The sequence below is a fragment of the Thamnophis elegans genome, chromosome 10, assembly GCF_009769535.1.
Source record: "Thamnophis elegans isolate rThaEle1 chromosome 10, rThaEle1.pri, whole genome shotgun sequence".
NCBI lineage: Eukaryota > Metazoa > Chordata > Lepidosauria > Squamata > Colubridae > Thamnophis > Thamnophis elegans.
In genome coordinates this window covers 14242610-14268738 of record NC_045550.1, presented here as the reverse complement: position 1 = coordinate 14268738, position 26129 = coordinate 14242610, and the positions used below count along the sequence as shown (strand labels likewise).

At 37.9% G+C, this 26129-nt stretch overlaps 1 protein-coding gene across 2 annotated transcripts in view; it reads left to right on the top strand.

The window, feature by feature from the left end:
- Window positions 1–4979: 4979 nt before the first annotated feature.
- Window positions 4980–26129, top strand: part of ATRNL1 (attractin like 1) — a 520320-nt gene continuing 499170 nt past the window's right edge. For both annotated transcript variants that reach the window (XM_032225338.1, XM_032225339.1), the window contains exon 1: window positions 4980–6491. In XM_032225338.1, coding sequence (XP_032081229.1) covers window positions 6205–6491 — 287 coding nt within the window. In that variant the 5' untranslated portion in view covers window positions 4980–6204. The remainder of the gene's footprint in view (window positions 6492–26129) is intronic.

Here is a 26129-nt window from a genome sequence, read left to right as displayed (position 1 = left end):
ACACTTACTGGTAGACTTGATCATACGTTGATAGAATCATGTAGGAAAAATTAATCCCAGATGCCCTTTTTGAACTACAACAGATCTATAGGAAGATTCAAACTTTGGTTTTCTTAAAACAGACATATCTAATCTGAAGTGTTGTAGCCACGCAAAACTAATATTTCCAGCCAGGGTGGTCAGAGTCTACATTAGCTAGTAATTCTGAGTAGACTAAATACAGAATGACGGACATGAGCTTAGTCAATATGCTTTATTGTCTATATTTCTCTCTTTTTTGTCTCTAGAAGGCTGCTATTATTATTTAAAGAAAAACATTATTTCCTTACATTTCTAATTGTTGAAAATTGAACAATACATGTATCATTGAATATGGATTTTGTTCAGGCAGTTGCCTACCTCTAAGTTTATAGTGGGACTAAAACCATTAATTCTAAAGGTAAAGGTAGCTTCCCCTCACACGTTAGTTGTTCCCAACTCTAGAGGGCGGTGCTCATCTCAGTTTCAAAGTTGAAGAACCAGTACTGTCCAAAGACTTCTCCGTGGTCATGTGGCCGGCATGACTAAACACAGAAGGCGCACAGAATGCTTTAACCTTCCCACCAAAGGTGGTCCCTATTTTTCTTCTTGCATTTTTACATGCTTCAAACTGCTAGGTTGGCAGAAGCTGGGATAAGTAACAGGAGCTCACTCTGTTATGCAGCACTAGGGATTCGAACTGCTGACCTTTTGATCGATAAGCTCAGTATCTTAGCCACTGAGTTACTCTAGTATTATTTATTTACAATATATTTTGGGCTATTCTTCCAGATTGTGGCTTTGCTATGTTGAATTGAAAGGTTCCTTTACCTAAGAAATATGAATTCACCAATGTGGAATTGATATGTGATTGGAAATATTTCCCATTATTTTCTACGTTGTACTGGAAGATTCGCCATCAAAAGAGAAAACTAAAGCTTTGAAGACTACTTCAGTTAGATGCTGAAGGTTATAAAATCTAAAACAAGAACTCTGTTCAGAAACTGCATTCTAATGTGCCAAAAAGGAGAAAGGTATCTACTCAATTTCAGCAGTAATTCCATTTCAATCTTAAACAATTAATTAGCTCAATAAAGCATTGGTTGCTTTTACTCTTCTGAAGTGCTTTTCCCCTCTGCTGTGATCAAATTGAAATCTGTATGGTGTCCAATGGTGGGATTCAAATTTTTTTACTACTGGTTCTGTGGGCATGGCGTGGCTTTGTGAGCATGGTAGGGGAAGGATACTGCAAAATCCACATTTGCTTCCCACTCCACTAACCTGCTTTCCAGCTCCATTCTCCTGTTCAGGGCAACAAAAGAAGATCAGCTGGGAGGCAACTGGGGCGGGACAAGCCTATTTGCTGGTTCTCCAAACTACTCAAACTTTCCGCTACCGGCTCTCCAGAACCTGTCAGAACTGGCTGAATACCTCCTCTGATGGTGCCACTCATTTAGTTTTGATTAGGAGCTGTCTTCCAATGCATTTCTTCATTGAACATTATTTTTAACTTACAAGATGTTCCAGATGGATTCTGAGAAGAGAATAGACAAAGCAGTTCAGGAAAGCCAAGAGGAACTTGCAGAATTGCTTAATAATGTCAGATTCTCTTTCATTTATGCCTCAAGTGTTGGATGGTTCGTTGCAGAATGCTCTTGTGTTGTGTTGAAGGGGATTGCAGCAAAGCCGGAAGAAAATATAGTTGGAATGCTTATGAGACATGAAAACCTGAACAACTATTTGGCAGATAGCTGCAACAGAAACATGAAAGGAATTTGTAATGTGGATATTCAATTTTATGATACCATTGTTACATGCTGACATAATTACGGTTTACTTTAAGTTGATATTGGGGAAATGGAGTATACAGTATATTCCGTGAATCTTATTCCCTAATACAATGGCAAAGGATAGCTGCATAATTCTGATAGAGATTCTACATCACAGGCATCACTTTTTATCTCAATTTTAGCCTCTTTTCAATCAAATTGGCATTCTATTTTAGCTTTCAGAGGGAGAAGCAGAAGTTTTCCATTTGCAGGTTCATTTAAATTCCATCTCTATATTATATGGCCATACTTGTAAAAAAAATAAACCTCAATATGAGATGGGCACTGCAGCATAACATTAACAGGGGGAAAAATCTATGGAAGGCCATCAGTTGTTTCATTAGAAAGGAAATGCTGCCACTAAGGGTTCAGCATAACTTTTTTTTCAGTATTCAGCAATTTTTGCATCTTATTTTATGGTCTGACTAAGTATAAAATGCAGGAAATGAAATAAAAATCTTGGAAAAGAAAAGGTGTAAAGCTGAATTTAACAAGCAATTTCTGAATATACTTATGCCCATGGAGCAAATCTTAACATGTTTGAAATCTGTTAAATACTATAAAAGTTTTATATACTGTTTACAACATGGTGTCAAACTTGCCACGTCACGTGATGTTTTGCAACATTTTCCCCATTCACAGAGCTAGAGCGGGCATGCACATGATGTCCGTGTACCACCAGTTTGACACTCCAAACTACTTCTACCATTGGGACTAACCAACAGCTTGGAAAGATATGTAGAAAATGTATCTTCTGGTATAACAGATTAGAAGTAAAATTAGTATAACTTGACAATGATTTTTTTGTGACCCGTCAAAACCGCGCTCGACTAAGCCGCACTCGATTAAATTGCATCGCTGACGTCATCAACAGGGCGACAACAGCCAGCGCGGAGAAAGAAGGGTGCTTTAAATAGCGCTTTGAAAGCAAGCCGATTCAACTTAAGGTAAGGGTTAGTTTTAGGGTTAGGTTAAGGGTTAGGTTTAGGGTTAGGTTAAGGGTTAGGATTAGGTTTAGGGTTAGGTTAAGGGTTAGGGTTAAGGTTAAGGTTAGGTTTAGGATTAGGTTGATTGATTGATTGATTTATTATATTTGTATGCCGCCCTTTTCCCCCGAAGGGGACTCAGGGCGGCTCACAATTCAGATCAGGGAAGAGGGGTACAGACAAAAAATAAAACAAAAGATAACAATGCATAATTTAAAAACACACAACAATCATACCATTCGAGACGGGGGCAACAGCTCTTTAGCCCCAGGCCTGTCGGAACAGCCAGGTTTTAAGGGCTGTGTGGAAGGCCTGGAGGGTGGTGAGGGTTCGAATCTCCACGGGGAGTTCGTTCCAGAGTTTCGGAGCAGCCACAGAGAAGGCTCTCCTCCAGGTAGTCACCAGTTGACACTGGCCGGCGGATGGAATTCGGAGGAGGCCTAATCTGTGGGATCTAATCGGTCTAGTGGAGGTGATTGGCAGCAGGCGGTCTCTCAAGTACCCAGGTCCAATACCATGAAGGTTTAGGGGGGTTAGGTTTAGGTTTAGGGGTTAATTTTAGGTTTAGGGTTTACAGCGTGCTTCTGTCTCCGCGCTGTTGTCGCCCTGTTGATGACGTCAGCTACGCGGTTTAGTCGGACGCGGTTTAGTCGAGCACGGTTTTGTGGTGGAACCGATTTTTTGTTTAGCATCATTAGAAATAGTACGAAATTGACCCCTACTGAAGCATGAAAAGCACCGAAATGGAGGTGGTATAATGGAACATTAAGTTCCATTTGTTTCAAATTCTTACCCATGTAGCTCTTGGCCTATGACCACAAATGAGCCCAAAATGTCCATTGCTAAGCAAGACACAAGTGAGTTTTGCCCCATTTTACAACCTTTCTTGCCAAATAAAGTGAATAACTGCAGTTGTTACATAGGTTAACATGGTTGCAAAGGGAATTTGGCTTTCCCATTGACTTTGTCAGAAAGTTATAAAAGGTGATCACATGATCTCAGAATCCTCATAAATACAGGCTGGTTGCCCAACAAAATTTTGGTCACATGACCACAGATATGTTACAACAATAGAAAGTTTGAAGACCCATCATAGATCATTCTTTTCAGTACTGTTGTTAACTTTGAAGGAATGGTTGTAAGTTGAGGACTATCTGTACTACATGTAATCCTCAACTTACAACAGTTGTTAGTGACCATTTGAAGTTTTAATGGCACTGAAAAAAGTGAGTTGTGACCTTTTTTCATACTTATGACCGTTGCAACACCCATGGTCATGTGATCAAGATTCGGGAACTGACTCATGTGATCAACATTGGCAACTGACTCATATTTATGATGGTTGCAGTGTCCTGGGGTCATGTGTTCCCCTTTTGCAACCTTTTGACAAGCAAAGTCAATGGGGAAGCCAGATTCACTTAACACAGTGTTTCTCAACCTTGGCGACTTTAAGTCCTGTGGACTTCAATTCCCAGAATCCCCCAGCCAGCACAGCTGGCTGGGGAATTCTGGGAATCGAAGTCCACAGGACTTAAAGTCGCCAAGGTTGAGAAGCACTGACTTAACAGCTGTGTAACTAATTTAGGAACTGTAGTGATTCACTTAAAAACTGAGGCAAGAAAGGTCATAAAACAGGGCACAACATTCCCTTAACACATGCCTCCCTTAGCAACAGAAATGTTTGGTTCAGTTGTGGTTCTAAGGTCGAGCACTACCTGTATAAAGTGCCACAGAGGCATGACTAGAGGGGAAAAAAAGTGGTAGCTATAGAAAAAAAAAAAAAACAAGCCGCCGCAACAAGGTTGATGGTCGATCGCTTCCCTTCCGTTGGAAATTTTGCCGCAATGAGCCAGGCGTTTAACAAAGCGCGTCTGGAAATGGCTTCCACTCTCGGCTTTGTTCGCTTGTTTGTTTGTTTGTTTGTGCACATGAAGTTCAGGAACTCGCATCGCCTCCTGAGGAAAAGAGAACAAACCTCGACCCCGCTGCGCGCGCGCTCGCCCCCTTCCCCGGCGGATCCCGCGCTTCTCTTCCCTCCCGCCCCCCCCCCGCCTCTCTCGCGCGCGCTTCCCTCCCGGCGGGTCACGCTCCAAGTGATGCAAGGGAGACGGGCGCTGCGCCTTTAAACGGGGGGTGTGGGGGGGGGTGCTCCTTGGCTGCCGCACATGCTCAGCTCCTCTTTGTGTAGTACTTTCTTTCTAGAGCTCCCCTGCAAAGGCGGCGGAGAGGCTGGAGCGTTGCAATCCCAAAGACGGAAGAGAGAGCGAGACTCCTTTCGATTTTGAGGCCGCCCGAAACCGCGGCACGAACTTTCCCGGGGTGGAGGGGGGGGGGGGCGGGAGGCAAGCGCGCTGCCTTCACTTTCTGGGCTGGGGCTCAGAAATGGCAAGGGACGTTTAGTGGCTCTCCATCCTTTCCGGGGCAGTTGCTCCAGCAACGAGGCTCCCGTAACGGAGTCTTTTCCAGTCTTCTCCCCGGCTGAGGCGGGGCCTGCCTGGCAGCCCAAAAGAAAGGGACGGGTCTAATCAGACCGGCGGAGCTGGGGAAGAGGAGGGGAGGGGAGTCGAAAGGAGGAAGAGGAGGGATTCGGCCCCAGCCAGCCAGCCTGGTAGCCTCCGAAAGCAGCTTACAATTAGCCTTTTAAAAATGGCTGCTTTCAAAGTGTCAGCTGGGACAGACGGAGGCTTTTAACTCTCTCCCTTCCTTCCCTCCCACACACCCCCGCTTGCAAGGCGCTTCCCTCCCGGCCTCCGGCCCGCTGCTCGGGGATGCTGGGAGGACGTTGAAAGCGCCCTCCTTTGCCTTGAAGGAGCCAGAGCATCCCCCCCCTCCTTGCTCTCCCGTTGCTGCTGCTGCAAGAGTCGGGACTACAGGAGGCGGAGGAAGAGAGGGGGCTTTCTTTTTTAATTTTATTTTGCGGGCTGTGGGAGAGCCGGACACGGGGAGCGGGGCCATGTGGTGAGAAGAAGCGGCCAAGACAGGTGAGAAGAAGCGGCCAAGGCAGGAGAGAAGCCTCTGCTCATGGAAAGTGGGGGGCAATGAGCCCCAAGGACGACGAGGAAGAGGAGGCGGGAAGCGAGTCGCCTGCGTTGTACCCGAAGAGCCCGGCGGAGGTTGCTGTGTGAGAAGCGAGGAAGGGTGGAAGCGTCTCGGTTTTCCTGTTGTAATTCTCTTCGGGGAGTCTGCAGCTCCAGCCTCGTCTGCGCCCCGTTTCTTCAGCCTCTTTAAAAGCGCCTCCTTTTGAGTGATGTGCGCGGGGCGGCTTTCCTCCTGCTTAAGCCTGCCCGAGGAACTGGATTAATTCAGCCTTCCTTACTCTCCTGCCGCGGTTCGTCAGGCAGGCCGGTTGCGGATGTGCTTTGTGGGCAAAGATGCTGGATCTGTTGGGGAAAGTCCTGCGCAGAATAGAAGGCCCTCCTGTAATCCTGGGAACCTGGAGACCTTTTTCTTCCTCCTCGTGCTGCTTTGCTACCTTCATGGATATAAATAACTGGCTGCTCTTTTACGGGATCCTCTACCTGGTGCTGTATGCCCAAGTTTCCCAGTCGAAGACTTGTGAAAGAACCTCGTGCTTTTCTGGTCGATGTGTCAATTCCAGCTGCCTCTGTGATCAAGGCTGGGTGGGGGATCAGTGCCAGCATTGCCAAGGCAGGTTCAAGTAAGTGGTTTCTGTGCTATCTTTCCTTCCTAGCGCTAATTGCTAACGAAACAGAAAATATCCGCCTGGACTGTCCAGATCACACTGCAGATTTTAAGAATATAATAGAATATTGGTGGTGGTTCCTGTAATCTTATAAGGTCATCTATTATTCTAAGTTAACCAAAGAAGTTAACGAGGGTTTAGAACAGTGCTTTTTAAATATTGAATAGCAATATTTAATTCAACATTCAACAAAATTGAATTTAGGAAATTTAGGTTTATTGCTGACTGGAAAATACTTATGGGCTTTTTGCAAAGAACCAGAAAACAAATCAACCTGTAATATATTGGTTTTGATGAAGTATATGGGTAGGCTATGGAAACAGTCATGTTTTAACTTTAGAAAAAGAGATAAATCTAGTATTCCACTTTTTGAATTGCTGAAAAGATTGGAAGCCACTTATCTTTCTTTTCTGTTTTTCTACTTTTTTCTTTTTGCTCTTTAACTTTCTCTTTATTTCTTTTTCTTTTTTCCTTCTTACTCTATTTTACTCTATTTCTGTATTAATATTAAGATTGATTAACCTTCCTTGTTTTAAAACTTTCAATAAAATTATATTTAAAAATTAAATAACTCAGACAAAGGTGCTATTAAGTGAGAAATGTCCCATAAAGACATTTCTAAATATTGGTTAGTGTAATCAGCAATCTGAGAAATTTGTTTCTTAAAACCGAATGGGTGAACCAAAGGTTTAGTAAAGGAGGATTGACATCAAATATTGAGATCCCATGACTGTCTTGTCCATTTGTAGTAAATGATTTCTTCTTGGCAAGAAGTGATAGCCAGTTCAAAATATTTAGAGACATCAAGTTGAACATTAGCCTAGGAATAAAGTTACCAAATAAAGCTTGACAATTTAAATGTAAATTGTCTCCAGTCCTTATAGCTTGGGGTTTAATATTATGCAAGTTAGCTTGTTGCTCCATGCTTTCTTGTTTAGTGATTTGTAAAAGGAGGTATACTTATTATTGGACACTGAACAGAGGCCTAAAACTTAATAGAATGTGACACCCATCCGATAAATAGAAGCCACATCTAACAAATACTGAAAACCTATTTTTCTGGTTTTTTTCCCCTGAGGAAACCCAGAATTTTAGATGACAGCTTTAATCTATATATAATTAAGACAAATGTATTTTTTAAAGATAAATCTTCAATAGCACTTGGAACACCCAACTGTAGATTCTAATGTGATTCCTGAAAAAGATTACCTTACATGAATGTTAGGTCTATATTTTTTACTTCTGGTACTTAGAGAATTTCCTGCCATAATATGTGTACAACTTAGAAGATAATGAAAATATCCTTGAACATATTAAATGCAGTTATCTAAAACTCTTGATGGTATTTTCTTGATTATTTCCTATATTTGCCACATACAATATTGAAACTGTCAGTGTGAATATTAAATCAAGTTTACTTGTAGATAACAATCAATATTTTCTCCTATCAAAATATTAGGATAATCTGACCATGTTTAATTCTCCACTTGCAAAATAGCAAAAATGTTTCAAATAAGAAATTTTAGAGCATTGGCAAAAGAAAAAAATAATTGATCCTTGCATATGTATTAAAAAGAGAGCATATCAACCACTTGCACAGATTAACCACTTGCAATAGATTTGGAAACATTTTACAACAACAAAAGGAAAACAAAATCTATGGTTTATTCAACAAAATCAAATATTTGGTTATAGAGTTCTTCTCTTATCAATCCTAAATTTCTTAAGTTAACTTCATAGCACCTCGAAGTGACTTAACAAAGTATGGTTGATTTTTTTCCTTCCTGTGACAATATTGAAGTCACCTGTTACTCATGTTTAACAAAATATTGATTGGTAAATGGATACAGAGAGGATTTAGTCTATAGATAAGATGTCATATATAATATTTATTTGCCACTTAAAAATGAGTTTCTATCTGAGAATAAATACAATTTCAAGTGCAACTTGAAATCATTGCAGCATCTTGAGGAGCCTAATTTGAATTTAGTTACTTCCTTATTTCAGTTAAAACTGTGACTCATGATGTCAAACCAAAGCCATTTTTTCCTGTCTAATTACACCCTTGATAAAAGTTGCAGGCTACTCTCTGAGGAAACTTTTTTTGGAGGGGGTGTAACCATATCATGGCATTTGGAATCTTATATGAATGTTTCTATTTATAAAAATATAATTTCAATGTACATTTATTATTGTGATCGGTGCTTCTTAGTATGCTGCTGTCTGAAAGCAATCAAGTTTGAAGAACGTATATCTAAAATTTGAACTTGACCGAATATCAAGGTTAATATATACTGTACTAAAATGACTGCATGCTGAACAGTTGATTTAACTTGAATGCACGATTTCTCTTAAGAATGATAAATAACTTAGCTTAGTATGAGAGCATAGAAATCACAGACAGATTTTGTGGAAGTGATGAGTTAGTATTATGAATAGACCAGCTTGTGAAGATTACTTCTGCTACTGTTACAGAGATTATCTCTATCTCATACTTGTACAACCTAACAAGGTTATCAGACTTCAGAGAACCTTCTTGGAGATGCAATACAGGATGCTATGATTTAGAACATTTAAACTACACTATATAGAGAGAATAAGAAAAATGATCTAATTGGGAAAATGTTTTGTTGTAAATGCATTAAACATAATGTCAGGCCAACACATTGGTATTTTAAAGTGGATTTTAAAATGTCATATTTTTTATTTTTGAAAATATAAGTATTGTCAACCTTTCATTTTGATGGATAGTACATACAGTTTAATAGAATTTCAAGTCATTTAATTTAAGCCTTGGATTTATTCTATGATTTGTCAATGGTTTCAATATGAGAATCTCATATTTTCCATTCTCAGATATAAAGTGGTATGCAATTAGGTTAGATCATTGTGAAGTGATCTAAGTGATCACGTGAAGTGATTGACATTAGCAAACACTACTGGTATTGATAGTCAATATTGATCATCAGTCTGGGCAATTGGGTGTGTTAATTCTCATGTCAGGTTTTTTTAGTTGAAAAAGAATAGCTTAGCAGACTTATCAGCAGTGATTGATCAACCTTGATAAGCATGTGTCAAAGATAATTGACTGATACAATGAAAATGTGTCATTTCCTCTACAGGGAATTTGTTAAATAAAATTATTCTTTGAACGGTGCTCTAAGAGGGATGAATGTTAAATGATAAAAAATAAGCAATTCAGGTTCAAAGTACTAAGAGTTTCCTACATGTTTTTGAACAAATATTATTTATTACCATGCTACATTTTTAACCTTTCCATTTTACCTTGAAATGTCAAATGTTACTATGTTAAAACTTAATGAAACTTTGGAGTGAGGAAAAGGGAAAAGCTAAATTTTGAAATAGACTTATGAGACTAATGTTAAAAATAAATATAAATCTTCAGCTTCTGGTAAATAGTATGAAGGTTTGTGACTCGTTCCAATCAATTTTGACTTAGAAAACACATCCCTTTTCTTTCAGGTCAAAATACTAATTTTATTTTATTAATTTTATGTCAGTTATCTCCCCTGTAAGGTGATTCTTCAATGTCCAAGGGATATAGAAATCTAATCAATCAATCAATCAATCAATCAATCAATCAATTAATCAGAATAGAGCTGGAAGAGACTTCTAGTCCAATTCCCTGCTCAAACAAGAGACCCTATACCATTTCAGACAGGTGGATGTCCATTCTTCTCTTAAAAACCTTCAGACATGGAGCACCCACAACTTCTGGAGGCAAGCTGTTCCACTAGTTAATTGTTCTTACTGTTCTCCTTAATTCCAGGTTGCTTTTCTCTTTGATTAGTTTCCATCCATTGCTTCTTGTCTTGGCTTTGGGTGCTTTAGAAAATAAGCCGAGAGCCATCTTCGTTCTGGCAGCATCTCAAATACTAGAATACTGTTATTATGTCCTCCCTAGTCCTTCTTTTCTCTAGACTAGCTATATCCAAATACTGCAATAATTCTTCGTATGTTTTAGTCTCCAGGCCTTTAATAATCTTAGTTGCTCTTCTTTGCTTTTCCCCCAAAGATTCAACATCTTTTTTATAATGTGGTAAGCAAAACTGAATATGGTATTCCAGGTGTTGTCTGGAATACTGCATCCAGTTTTGGTAACCAACAGTCAGACTCAGACCTAACACTAATAGTCAGACTCAAGTTAGGCAGCTCCTGCTTCCCCTATTGCTATGTTTCCCATCCGGTTGCACCCAGCAATGTGTCTTGGGTACCCAAGGGAGTATCAACTCATCAATTGTTTACTTATTTCAAATTTGCTTCTTAAACTTCCCAAGGATCCATGTAGCTCTCAACTACTTTGCCAGGATAAAATATTCAAAGTATTAGTAAAGATGCAATTTTTTTTTGGGGGGGGGGGAAATCACTTAATATGTCTTAGCTGTGTTTAGGGTCATTGTCATGTTGGAAAGTGAACTTCGGCTCAGTCTTTAGCGGAGCAGGTTTTAATTGAGGATATCCCTGTACTTTGCTCCATTTACTTTTACCTCAACCTTGACCAGTCTCCTTGCTGCTGAATAACACCACACAGTATTATGCTGCCACCACCATGCTTCATTGTGCAGGTGATGAGCGGTGTCTGGTTTCTTCCAGACATAACATTTAGAATTGAGGCCAAAGAGTTCAATTATTGGTGGTATCAGACCAGAGAATCTTATTCCTCACAGTCTGAGAATCCTTCAGGTGCTTTTTTGCAAACTCCAATCACACTTTCATGTATTTTGTACTAAGAATAGGCTTCTGTCTAGCTACTCTGCTAAAGCCCAAATCGGTGGAGGGCTGCAGTGATGGTTGTCCTTCTGGAACTCTGTCCCATCTCCACACAGGATCTCTGGAGATCAATCAGAGTGACAGTCAGGTTCGTGGTCAGCTCTCTTACTAAGGATCTTCTCCCCCAATTGCTCGGTTTGGCCAGGTTGGAGTCCTGGTTGTGCCAAACCTCTTCCATTTGAGAATTAGGGAGACCATTGTGCTCTTAGGAAACTTCAATGCAGCAGAAACTTTATTTTAATCCTGTCTCTGATCCCTGCAGTCAGTTCCTTTCACCTCATGGCTTTTGCTCTAGCACAACATGCCTTGTTAGCTGTGAGGCCTTCTATAGAGAGGTGTGTGCATTTCCAAATCATATACAATCAATTTAATTTACCACAAGTCAACTCCAGTCATGGTGTAGAAACACGTCACAACGATCAAGAAAAATGGAAGGCACCAGAGCTAAATTTCAAGTATTTTTGCAGAGGGTCTGAATACTAATGCTAATGTGATATTTCAGTATTTTTTAATAAATTTACAGGCATTTCTAAACTGTTCACTTTGTCATTATGGGGTATTGAGGGTTGAGCAATGAGAAAATGAGAATCAGGCTGCAGCATAGCAAAATTGACAAAAGTGAAGGGGATCTGAATACTTTCTAAATGCACTGTAAATCCTAATACCAGGATATGACCTTAATGAACCCTTCATCCTAAATCAAGTTTGGTGATTCTACTCAGAAGCTCTACCATACAATATCATAATATCTGTATGATAAAAAACTGCAAAATGCAGAGAGTTTCCCAAAGAAATCATCAAATCTCCAAAACCATTGCATAGCTTTTCTTTCTTGGAGGCATATTATCTGATAGAGAGTTTTAACAGGTTTTGTTAGGTTATAAGATATAAAAAAATTACTCATTTGGCCAAAGAATTAACCATTAAAACATGACTTCTCATTACTTCACTGTTTAATTTGCTTCTGTTAAAAAAATAAGATCTTTTGCTAAAGGTAACATACAACTGAAGATGGGTATATAGTAAAAAAAAACTAATTGAAACTCACTCTGACAGTAATCTGCTCATCTAACCAGCATTCAGATATGGCAGAAACTATTATTTATTTTATTTATTAAACATATATGCCACAGCTCCCTGATAAGGTGAGTCTGGGTGGTTTAATACAGATCATAAAAACATAATAGAGAAGCAATTAAAATATTTAAATTATGCAAATTAAAAATTTAAAGGTGTGCAAAAAAAATCAGAACTAGGAGATAGATGAGGTCTTCCTACCTGTCAATCATTTCCAGTGGTAAGCACTTCCTTTAGAGACCAAAGTCAATCAGAAAAAAAACAGATTTTGATTGGAAGGCGAAGAAGGTGGGACCAGTCTCAACTCTGGTGACAGGGTGTTCCGCAGGATAAGTGTCACAGAAAAGTCTCTTCTCCTTGATCTTAGTCACTAGAATTTCTTAGCAAATGGGCTCCCTAGAAGGCACAAGTGGGTAGACTAGTCTCATTGGGATGAGGTGGCTCCTCAGATACTCTGGACACATGCCATATATGGCTTTAAAAACACCAACCTTTGAATTGGACCTGGAAGCAAAGTGATAACCAAACAGCTTGTACAACAGTGGTGTTCTATGTGCCACCCTAGGGACCCAGAACTCTGCACGTAGCAATTTCCAAATACTCTTCAAGGGCAGACCAATGTATAGCATATTGTAGATATCCAACTGAAAGATGATTATGGCAAGAGTGACTATGTGCAGGCCTCACGATTTAGGTAAGGGCATATATGTGAATCATAACACAAAGGTGTACAAAGGCTTTCCTAGCCATGACTGTGACCTGCTCTTTGAGCAGAAGTTGCAAGTCCAAGAGAATCCCCAGGTTGCACACTGGGTCTGTCTGGGATAGTGGAACCCATCCAAAACTAAAGATGCTAAACAACGGCTTCTGAGGTGCCTTGCAAAATAAGACTTACTTAAGAACCTGCGCAGCTGCCCTCCCACCCATTCTGTCTGGTTACTCGCAGTGCCACGGCAGCAAAGCGGGGTGGAGCTGCTGCAAGGACCCCCATCCATGCCCCAACATCTGACATGCAGCAGGAGCCCATGTGGCTGCCGGCCCACTTCTGCTTGCTCATGGCCAAAATGGAGCAGGAGGCCAAGTGGCGTGTTGGTGCCACGGCTGCAAGGTGATGTAGGTATCGGGGCATGGATGACCTGGCTGCCAGGGTCCTAAGGTAAGCCAGTATGGGGCGCATGGGACAGCTCCACCCCATCCTCCTGCCTCACAGCGGCAGCACTAATGTGCCACGTGGCCTCCTGCCCAGCTACGAACAAGCAGAACTGGACCTCCTGTACATGGGGGAAAAATAAGTTACCTCCCAAAATAAAACCCCGCCTTATTTTGGGAGAAACACCAGTACATGTCAGCTATGTCCAATAATCACAATTTATGAGTTTGCAATTCTGTTTTTAGTGTCCCTCAAGTTGATGGGCACAATTATATTTTATAGTTAAAAAATAAGTGGCAAAAAAAAACTTTTTAGTTTTTCTGAACTGTCCATATTAACTCTCCAACTCTAGATATTTTTAAATTGGACAAAAATCACTTCCGTATCCAGAGTCTGCATGTGATGTCTGTTTATATCATATTCCTTTTTTTTGTTAAGGTGGAAAGTTTCAAAAATGTGCCTGTAGAAATTCAGCCCTAATGTTATTCAACACCTTTTCTAGAAGCGCAATGCAATTTGTGGTTGTGCTGTGCTTTGGCAGTTTTATTTTTTATTGCTTCCCTAATGATTCCTAGCAAGGGATTTACTTTGTTCATAGCAGTTGCACAGTGGGTTACATTGTCAAGTGGTGAATACATGCTCAACCTGGAGAGTATCCCAGTGGCTGATAGAGTCAATTTTCTTTCATCGAGTTTCTCTTTTCATAGCAGTCATACTGGGACCATGTTCCATTGAACTATATATTCCCATCCAGAGATCCTGTTTTGTTGGCTTATTCATGTGAACGTTTTACAAGTATGCACATCATTTTAATCAGGAACTAACGGAATTTTTCATTTTAATGTATTCATCTCAGAGAGATTCTTTTGGACATCTTTAATATCCAATTTTTAAAAATTGGATATTGAATCAGCAAAGCAATGTAGTAGTATTGGCAAAAATTTAGCTACTCATGATTTATTATAATTAGGTTAAGAGCGAGCAGTGTTAAAATGAAGTGCCCCCTGCCCCATTCCCGAAAATGATGCAGGAATTTACTCTTTATATACTGTAACTTCTTTGCCAAAATTCAAGTTTATTCTTATTCTCTGATTGTATCCAATTCGATCTGTAAATTTGATTTCTGTTAATAAATGGATTGAGGGATTCATTTTGATATTTTAAATCAAAACTTAATCAGTAGAAGTGCTTCTGATTTAATAATTGGCTTTGACTTTCTGATTCAATTAAAAAGATTTGATCAAATCAGATTTATACAGCCTTGCTCCTGGAATTATGTTTTAAATAATAAAATTTATTCCAAGATCTGTGCTCTTATTTTCTAAGACTTCATTTTTTTCAGAAAACCTTCTTGCATAAGTTCCTTTTTGATTTTTTGATTATGTATCATCAAATCATTTTTGACTTTAGTAACAACATCAATCTTCATGATGATTTATTTTTAAATTGTTTTTTTTTAACTTTCTCATGCCACTGTAACTAAGTCCACACACTTTGTTCTTCTCTTTCCTTCCACATTTCCAAGCATTAGAGCCTGTTCCAGAGAGCTTTTTCTTTCCATTACATTTTACCTTTCCTTTAGATTGCTTTTTATCTATGCTGTACTATTTGCTAGTGTAAATTGTAATTACTATTGCTGTAATTTTGAGTAATTTATCCTTGTTGCAAATTACCAAAAGGGAAAAAAATAGTTTCAAAAATAACACCACAGGCCTTGAAGGGAATAAAAAACACTGGAGTTTAATAATGTAAGTGTCATCTGGATTCTCTCGGCATAAACAAAGGATAGAAATTACAGATGAAAGAACCATTTGGAGACAAATTTTTTATTACAAGTTTAAGTATCCTGTGTTTTATATTTTATAAAATGAAATTTTGAAAAATGCATTGAACTTAATTTATATTTTAAAGCGACTACAGAATTTCAGATATTACAGTACTTTTAGTTTAGTGTGTGTGTGTGTGTGTGTGTGTGTGTGTGTATATATATATATGTATATATATATATATATATATATGTATATGTATATATATATGTATGTATGTATGTATGTATGTATGTATATATATATATATATATATATATATATATATATATATATATATATATATATATATAAATAAATAAATAAACAATCTTCTGAAACTATATAACAGAGAGATGATTGTTGGTCCTATTTACTATATGAAGTTTCTAGTCACATTGTTATAACTAATAAAATGCTTAAGTGAGCTTAAAATTAATTATTTAAGCAATGGTTCATTTCTAGTCACATGTAATTATCTGTGACAGTTTGCATCTATATTACATTTGTATATTACTGCGTGATACAGTAATCTGACATGCAAGGCTTTAAAAGTTGGCTTCTTTGGCTAGAGTTTGCCTTGTAAAAAATCCTTTACCTTAAAGCAAAGTTCACAACTCATTGACCCTTTATGAAATTTCCGATTGTTCATTAAACCCCAAATATCTATTATATGAAAATAATTTAATAAATTCTACTTTAATTAATAGTACTGTGACTAATAATAATTGTCTTTTGGATAGTCCTTGGGATCAATACTAATCACTTTGGAGAACCCTTAAAGTAATAGCTGCAGAAAAACAGAAAGAGATAAAACACAAAGTTAAGTTACATACATACAAATATATACAAAAACTACACATAAAAAATATTTAAAATGAAAAAATGCAGGAGAAAGAAATGTATAATAATTTTATAGCAATCAGCAATTACAATTCTACATATACTTATCCAATCTAAATAACATTGAAGTACATAAATGAACATTAACTGCATGGATGTGAGTGCATGTTCCCAGGCACAATTATTAGACTACAGTATATTTGCCTGATTGGTAACTTCTCTTCAGAGGAAAGTCTGGAAAACAGCTAATTTTACATTGCTACATCCTTCTCAAAAATCTATGAATGGCAGCCAAAATAACTATAGTATCTGAAGAGCTTAATAATATTGATAAATGCTTAAGACTATCCGTATGCAAATAATATTTGATAAATTGTCCAGTAATTTTTTTTATCTTGCAATAAAATATTCATTTAACTGCCATTTAAAATTAAAAATAGAATAAATCAGATTTATTCAATCTTATGGTTTTATTCTACAATAAATAGATAGAAAATGACAAAGGCCACAAAAATATTAAAATCTTTATATCTTGTGAATGACTTGTTAAAATTTTGACCTATTTCTGAGGAAGCATAGAGTGACCTACTTTTTTTCTCTCACTTTAAGCCTCAGTTATTGTATGTGTCTAGTATGCTTAGCTTGAATTGTGATTTTTTGGGGTAATAGGAAACAAACAGTAGCAATTTAAATGTTCTGAAATTAATTATCTATATAATATATGTATAACTTAGGTTAATAGAAGATGTTAGGGTGTTACTGCATGATCAGTTCAGTTTAAACCACCAACTTAATAAATTCTGTTTAATTTTACTCACATGTTTAATATGTCTATGATGGTTTAGAATTCATATTTGTAAATAGAAGTAGTTTAAATATTACAGGAAAATTATCCTATGCTTTTCATATAATTTCTGTCCACTTCTTTTAGTTTCTTTAGTCCTCAAGAACTGTGAACATGTCCATATTACCTCCATGATGAATATAATTGTAATCATAAAAACAATTCAAATTCCATAATGTCACTGAGAACATTCATTCAGCATTCGGGTGGGGCGAGGTTAGGGTCTTATCCCCAGGCCTGACGGGATAGCCAGATCTTGAGGGCTGTGCGGAAGGTCTGGACGGTGGTGAGGGTGCGAATCTCCACGGGGAGATCGTTCCAAAGCGTCGGAGCTGCAACTGAGAAGGCTCTCCTCCACGTAGTCGCCAGTCGGCACTGACTGGCGGATGGAATTCGGAGGAGGCCTACTCTATGCGATCTGATGGGACGAAGGGAGGTAATTGGCAGAAGGCGGTCTCTCAAATAGTCAGATCCACTACCATGGAGGGCTTTATGAATGGTGAGTAGCACCTTGAAGCGCACCCGGAGATCAACAGGTAGCCAGCGCAGCTCACGGAGGATCGGTGTTATGTGGGCGAACCGTGGTGCGCCCACGATCACTTGCGCGGCCACATTCTGGACTAGCTGAAGTCGCCGGATGCTCTTCAAGGGCAGCCCCATGTAGAGCACATTGCAGTATTCCAGCCTGGAGATCACAAGGGCTCGAGTGACTGTTGTGAGGGCCTCCCGATTCAGGTAGGGCCGCAACTGGCGTACCAGGCGAACCTGGGCAAATGCCCCCCTGGTCACAGCTGACAAATGATGGTCAAAAGTACAGTCTATCTCAGTCATTTCAACATTTAGAATAGACATGCATCCTTTCTTTTTGTATGTCTTTTTAAATGTCTACCATATGGAGGATTTAAAACACATATGAAGGGTTCAGAATTGGGAACCATAACATGATTTGCTTGGCCTATGGACCAAAAACAGGTTAAAAGCTTTAAAATTTGGCTTGTTAGGTAACTATAATTGACACAATATCCCAGCATTATGTAAATTTACCTGTTTTAAATCTTTAAATATTTATTAAAACAGCTATGCCGAACATTTATAACTCAAAACTTTTTCTTTCATAAACTACATGGTGTAAATAATTGCATAATAATATATGTAAATATTAAAACATTGCCAGTTGGCCAAACTCCTACAAACCCTAAGATCTATACTGTTTCTGAGGCTAAGATGTGGCAAATTGTAGTCAGTTCTTTAAAAATTACATTCTAATTATGTATAATTTATTCTTTAATTTTAATTTTTTTTAATTTAATTTATTGAATTTGTAATAGTCACCCACTTTATTAGGCTCTAGCTATTTAACAAAATTTAGAAACAAAAATAATTAAATGAACATAAGCACACATAAACAGGCAGCCCAGATTAAAATAACTAAAATAAAATGTACAAATACAACAGGGCTCAACAAATACAACAATAAACAAATTAGCTCCAGGGTGGTAAAACAAAGCAAGTTTTTAAGAAACTTCAGTAAATTCAGTGTCACTTGTATCTCTAGGGAAAGCTGTTTCAGAGAGGATGGACAACTTCCTTGGTCGCACAACATGTTTAACAGACTGGTACTACAATGCACCCACTCTGTGCAAATATGCCAGGTAACGAGAGAGAGAGAGAGAGAGAGACCATTGGAGATGGGTGGATCCTCAAATAACTAGGCCATGTGCTCTATATTCAAAGGTGATGACAAGCACCTTGAGTTGTACTTAGAGGCCAACTGGCAACAAGTGTAAGTTGTGTTGTAGCAGTGATGACACATTGCTACACTTGACAGTGCATTTTGTACCAGCTGCAGCTTCTTTCACTGCCTCCTTCAAGACCAGTATCACACCATCCCTCAAAAAGGATGACACGGTTTCTCAGACCTATCTCTGGATCACCTTGTGGCTGTCTTAACAACCAAGGAAAGATCAAGAAATAATAGAAAAGAGACTGTATTGACAGATTGGAGAATCCTGTCCATGGCCTTGGGAGTCACAGAATCAAACTCAGTTTAGATAACCTCACAAAACCTATCCCAGGCTCCCCACTTGGACCTGCCCAGTCAGAATTTAACTTTTGAGTGAATTGGAAGTAGTTGCAGAAGGCAAAATAAAGTATTATTAGTCATCAGTTGTTAGGCTGATTATACACACACACACACACACACGTATTGATGTCTTAGTTCATTAGATATAATATTTGAGGATATTACATTTGTAGTTATTAAGCTATGAGTGGTTTTGTCATATATATATATATATATATATATATATATATATATATATATATATATATATATATATATGATGTTGTCATACATAAATTTGAAAGACATTTTTTCACAAGGACAACTTTTCCACGTACCCTATTCTATCCTGGGTAACATAGTTTAAAACACAAAGCTTATGACAGGAAAAATATTCAGAGATATTATGTAAAGAAAACCAGTGTCTTTCGGATTGCTTTGACTAGTTCCATTTTAAGAAGGTTAAATATTAAGAATACATTGGAGAAGATACATTGCCAAATTATAACGAAAGGTGAACTATTTTGGGAAAATACATTTTCTTGATTGATCAAAAGTTCTCCCCACAGACTTTATTCACAGCTCTGTATGGCTTTAAATTGGAATTGGTACACTTTCTTCTTTGCTAGAAGAAAAAAATGTTAGAGAGTGAACTGGAAAGAAAATAGATATTGTTGAAGAAAGCTCCCATGCTGATCTATTCTCATGTTGTGCTACTTTTGTCTTTTTCTATAAAAATCTGTAGGATTTTTCACTGTTTCAGACAAAGAAGACTATATTTGTTGGAGTGGACTGATGCCTACATCATATTTAGAAATAGATGTCTGATGTGCAACAATATTAGAAACTACAAAGGACTATATTATAGTTAGTGTTGGTTTAATTGTGTCCCATGTAAAAATAAAACCAAATTCCCTTTCCTTGCATTGAGGAATATCATGCTGTGATAGTTCACTAACTGCAAGAAAAAATATCCTTTGACATGTGAACGGATTAAATAATATGACTTTTTGGTTGTATCTGAGATCCATTTTTTTCTGCCTCAAGCTGCAATCTATTGACAGGAAAAGGAAATGCTTATCTAAAAAGAAAATGCAATAATTAGTCATCGTAGGGAAGATAGAAAGGCATTTAAACCAGTGTACAACCTGAGATCTAGCATATGTAATTGTAATAAAGGGACTTTCTTCATGAAAAGCTTTACCTGCTTTAACAATGCTGACACGTATTTGGCTAATAGCCTTCAATGATAAATGTGTGTTACTTTCTATGGAAGAATAACAAAAATAGAATAATAGTCCTGCAGCATTTTTAACAAACTGCTAAAGATTCACTTGTTACCAAGAGAATGAATATACATATATATACAATTTTTACTAAAAGTTTTTACATATATAAAAGTAAATATAAAGAAAGGACATAAATACTGTAAAAGAAAAAAAAGAATAAATAGGATAAAAACAAGGCAAAGAAAAGAAAGAAAAGAAAAAAGAATCATAAAAAAATCAACTTTCAATCTTTTAAATAGTCGTAATTAAACATATTATGCCTCATCCCTCTGTAATACAAAAATTCCTACAATCCCCTTTTAAATCCTTTTTCAGTCATCAAATCAATAAATCATTACTTAATTTTTTCCCATACCATAAAAATCTATAAAAGGTTTTAAGTGTTTCATAAAAGTACTTGTTTTATCTCTGACCAAAGGTCAGTTTTGCCATTTCTGTCATTTTCACAGTTCATTCTTCCATTGTGGGAATTTTAGCATATCTCCATTGCTGTGCATGTAATATTACTGCAATTGCCATATATAAAATTTCTTTCATGAGATTTTTGTAATCCATATGTCCCAATTTAAAAAATGTAGGTTTTTTCTTAATGCTAATCTTTAAAATTTTTGTATCCTTGTATGAATATTTATCTCAATATTAATCTTTTTCACAAGTCCATCACCATGCATGGTAAAAATGTCTTTTCCTGCTTTTCACATTTTCAACATTTAAGTACCTTTATGCTTGTTTGATAATCACACGAATCATATGCAAATGGAATGTCATTTTATAAAAATTCTAACTTAAATTTAATATATGAATTTCATCCCATTGTCAGCTCCAGCTTCTATTGGGGGGGGGGGACAACAACTGGGCCAGCTGCCAAGACTCGTGCTTACCAATGGAGATTTTCATTCTCCACAAGCAGTCCAGCTGAGACCTCTACAAGCTCTTCATGATTGACTGCTGGGAGGTTTCCACTGAGAACACTGCAGAACTGATAACTGACTGTGAACAATCCATGATTGATTGCCAGGTGGTTTTCACTCTGGGTCACAAGGTGATAGGTGTGTGCACGTGGGATAGGGGATGGGGTTTAGTCTAATTACCAAGTAACTATAAAAGGTGGTGGGGGAGCACCTGGTGTCAGCTCTAACAATTTATTCATTGCCTTAGTGCTTTGTTGGTCAGTTCGTGCCGGAGGAAGAAGATAAACTACATTTTCAAACTGTCTCCATGTTTGGTTGTTTTCATTAATAATCATAGATATCAATATGTGATCCAACCCTCTCCCCCTGATAACCCCATCCCATAGTCCAATCCGCACACCCCTCAGGTGTCATGTGGGTTTCAACTTCAAAAAGCATCATCAGGTTGGTATGCTGGACAGTTGGCCTTGGCGGCAAATCCACTCTCTGCAACATGCGCAGTAGACGGTGAGAACAAACTCCCTTTTTACAATCACTTCTGTACTGAAAGCTTCCCCTCCCAAATACCATGCCACCCCCTCCCCGTTTCAATGGCAAGTAGCGAAGCAGAGGCTGACAACATCTTTTTGGGACAGATCATTTGTTCCAAGATGTATAATAGCATCAACATCACAGTCCTTACTGTGTTCTGCATCCTCCTAACCTAGCACAATGCAAAATTCTGATTCTCCTATATGCCGACGATGCCGCTATTATTTCACAAACTCCTAGGACTGAAGAGTGCAATTAGGGCAACACTTGGCTATTGCAGGCAAAACAAGTTGGTCATTAACTTTGATAAATCAAAAATTTTAGTTTTTTTCTTAAAGACTTAGCCAATACTCCTGGAAAATAGAAGGGCATAGTTTGGAGCAGGTTAGAACATTTAGATACCTTGGGGAGGTTTTCCACTGGCAAGGGACATGGAAGGCACACCTGGATCATACATTGCAAGCAGCCAATAGGTCCTCAAATGCAATTAAACACTTATTTTACACAAGTGGAGGGCAGTTAGTACCTGCTGCCTTAAAACGTTTTGAGGCCAAAACATTGGTGCAAATTCTATATCGGCACAAACAGGAATCCTTGTAAAGAAAGACTTGCTAGAAACCATACAAACCAAATTCCTGCGAGTCATTTTAGCTGCACTCAAAGGAATTCCAAATGCCCAATTAAGAATTGAGACAGGCATGCCTCAAATTCAGGTAAGAGCCTGGACGAAGATCATTCATTCGCTTAAAATGCATTTTTTTCCAGAGAGATTGTCCCCACTAGTGTTGACTGACAACTTCCCCTCTCCCTGGAAACAGGTAATAAATAGATCACAAGCTGGGCTCTTATGGGTTCCCACTGGTATTTTTAAAGTCCCTAGACTTTGACCAAGCAAAGCAAGTAGTATTCAATAGAATGGGGGACATGGAGTTCCAAGAAGAACTAAATAGGTTGCCTCTCCACAGTAGGGACAGAATCAAACAGGGTGTGTGGGAATCAGCAAGACATCTAAGTGATCTGATCTTCCCAAAACAAAGAATAGCTTTCTTCAGAACCAGATTTAACATTCTTCCTTCAGCACTCCTCCAGGGCAAGTATAAGAGAACTCCAATAGCAGAACAGGTATGTATATATCTGGTAAAGGAGAAGTTGAAGATATCTCACATGTTTTATTGTACTGTGAGCTATACAGAGTTCATAAGTCTGCATATATTATTCCCTTACTAGAGAGATTGCCAGGGAAGGCAGACAATTTTTATTTAGAAATAAATAAATTGTATTTATTTGTCCTCGAGGACTCAAGCCCGTCTACCCCGCATGCAGTGGTAAAACTCTGTGTTGCTGCAATGTCCACAAGAAAAAAAAATGGTTACAGAATTATAGCTGTCATCTTGTACCAATTATTTGGACATACACTATATTGCCAAAAGTATTCACTCACCCATCCAAATAATGAGAATCAGGTGCTCCAATCACTTCCATGGCCACAGGTGTATAAAATCAAGTACCTAGGCATGCAGACTATTTTTAGAAACATTTGTGAAAGAATGGGTTGCTCTCAGGAGCTCAGTGAATTCCAGTGTGGAACTGTGATAGGATGCCACCTGTGCAACAAATCCAGTCGTGAAATTTCCTCGCTCCTAAATATTCCACAGTCAACTGTCAGCTGTATTATAAGAACATGGAAGCGTTTGGGAACAACAGCAACTCAGCCACGAAATGGTAGGCCACGTAAAGTCGTCCAACATCAGAGTATGACCTCACAAATGCGCTTCTGGAAAAATGGTCAAAAATTCCCATAAATACACTCCTAAACCTTGTGGACAGCTTTCCCAGAAGAGTTGAAGCTGTTATAGCTGCAAAGGGTGGACAGACATATTGAACGCTATGGATTAGGAATGGGATGTCACTTACAGTAAGTTCATATGCAAGTAAAGGCTGGTGAGCGAATACTTTTGGCAATATAGTGTGTATCTAACAATTTCTGGACCATTATATTTACTCCCATACTTATCGGCTTTTCACCCACGTAAACCAGGGAGTGACCCAAACAGGTTGAGAGCATGTATGTTATTATCCACTTTTAATGACAGTACTTTTTAAATATATTGTAAAAAGTAATGTCTATTGCTGGTCTTTGACCATAATAAAGATATATTATTATTATAACAGCTTTTAAAAAAAACAGTTTTATTGTCCCCATTACAGAATTTTCTGCTATGAGTAATGTGGGTGAAATGTAAAAGGCTAGTATCTTAATGATTTGATAGTTTAAGCAATCATGTGGAAAGCCATACTCCGCTTCTTTCTTAAAAGTAATATTTGTGTGTCCTTTTAATATCACATAGTATTATGGAAAAGGACAGTACATTGCAATGTGTTTTGGAACAATTTTTCAGTAGTTCTAACTTGCTACAGATGAAAATAGATGGAATTAATTTGCCTTGTCCTCAATTCAAAATGTTCATTAATCCACATGTTTGATAAAGTGTAAAACTCTGCTAGACATAAAAATTGCTGTAAGAATTAAATACTATAAATGAGAAAGTCTATGTGCATAAATGAATTCCTAATATCCATCTAAATCTTGTGTCTGAATGGTACACAGGTGTAAAAGTATTGCTTGTGACAATCCTGCTAATAGCTAAGCTCAGTCTTAATAGTCTGATTTTAATGTGGTTCTCCATTCCTACCATTGAGACTGAAGATATTGCTGCAGTATTGACCTTGTTAGAAACTTCCTCTGCTACATTATTTCCCGCTTTTAACAACAGAGATTTTCTTGCCTGAATATGAATTGAACATATTCATACTGCAACGTTAATTAGTTAATACCAAAAATGAGAAGAAAAATGAAAGGGATTGTTTATATCTTGCTTTTTATAGTTAGTTTGTTATTTATGCAGAATATATAACTAATACTGTTGATGACAGACAAAAGCAATAAATAATATATTGGTTTAAGTTTTATACATTTTGTTTTAGCTATTGCTTTTGCTACTTTGAAAAGGTAATCTTGCCTAAAGGAGAACTGCAGCAACTATCTCTGTAATCATAGGAGCATGAAAAGCTATCATTATACGGTTGACCAGTTGTTTGCAATTTTTCAATTATGTGGATGAATGTTGGAAATTTTTGAGATCTGTGAAGTTATGTTTACTGGCTTCAGGTGAAATCAAAGTAAAAGATGAGATTTTTTATTTTTTATTTTAGAGATACAAGACATCTTTAGTCATGTCCAAGGACCACGTAAAAGTAAAATTCCTCATTCATTATTTAGATCCTGACCATTCATTAGTGAAGTATGCTTCAGTGGGCTAAAATGCACATTATTGGTGTGCTCAGTTTTGGCAGTTCTAGCCATTGATTAGAACAGTGTTTCTCAACCTTGGCAACTTGAAGATGTCTGGACTTCAACTCCCAGAATTCCCCAGCCAGCGAATGCTGGCTGGGGAATTCTGAGAGTTGAAGTCCAGGCATCTTCAAGTTGTCAAGGTTGAGAAACACTGGATTAGAAGACGCAGTATCTACAAATCCCTGGAAGAACAGTAAGAAAGAGAAGACATCATCTCGCAACAAGATGGCCTTGGTTACAGTGGCAATGGATTGGGAAACCTGAACAACCAAGTTAGGGGCAGATTGTTATGAATAAATCCTACCTATGTGATTGTTAAAAGTTGATGGCACAATCAATCAATCAATCAATCAATCAATCTCCTATGTGCCTCAACATACCGTAAATTGTGTAGATGCAGTTTCTGGAGGTGGGTTAAGTGTAAAAATGCCACTTCCAGAGCAAAGCATGTAAAGTTGTTCTCTGCAGTTGGATGATGAAAGACAGGCAGTGACCTATGGACATTTATTCTGAAAACACCATCATGCAATGAAGCTGCCTGTGCTTGGTCAATGACAAATCAAACAGGTATACATGTTTTCATTTTTTAAAAAACCTGCTCATTTTTACCAAGTCCCACCCACATTTAGTGATTCAGTTCCAAAGGAACCATTCTCTCTCATTTTTCTGCCCCAACTTTTTTTTTGCCATAGATGGTTAGAGAAGTGAGATAGAAGAAGAGTGGTGGTCCTGCCTTTTACCATAAGTAGTACCAAAGCAGAGTGAGAGGCATGCTTGCCTCTACCAAGGAGAATGAGAATAGCACTGTTACTTCAACTGGATCCATGCTGCATGTGGAGAAGCAGTTCACTTTTGTGGGGTGTATGTATGTGTGATAAGCAACTGCATTATTGGGATGCTGCTTTGCCTGCCATATTGCACTATGGCTGTGGTGT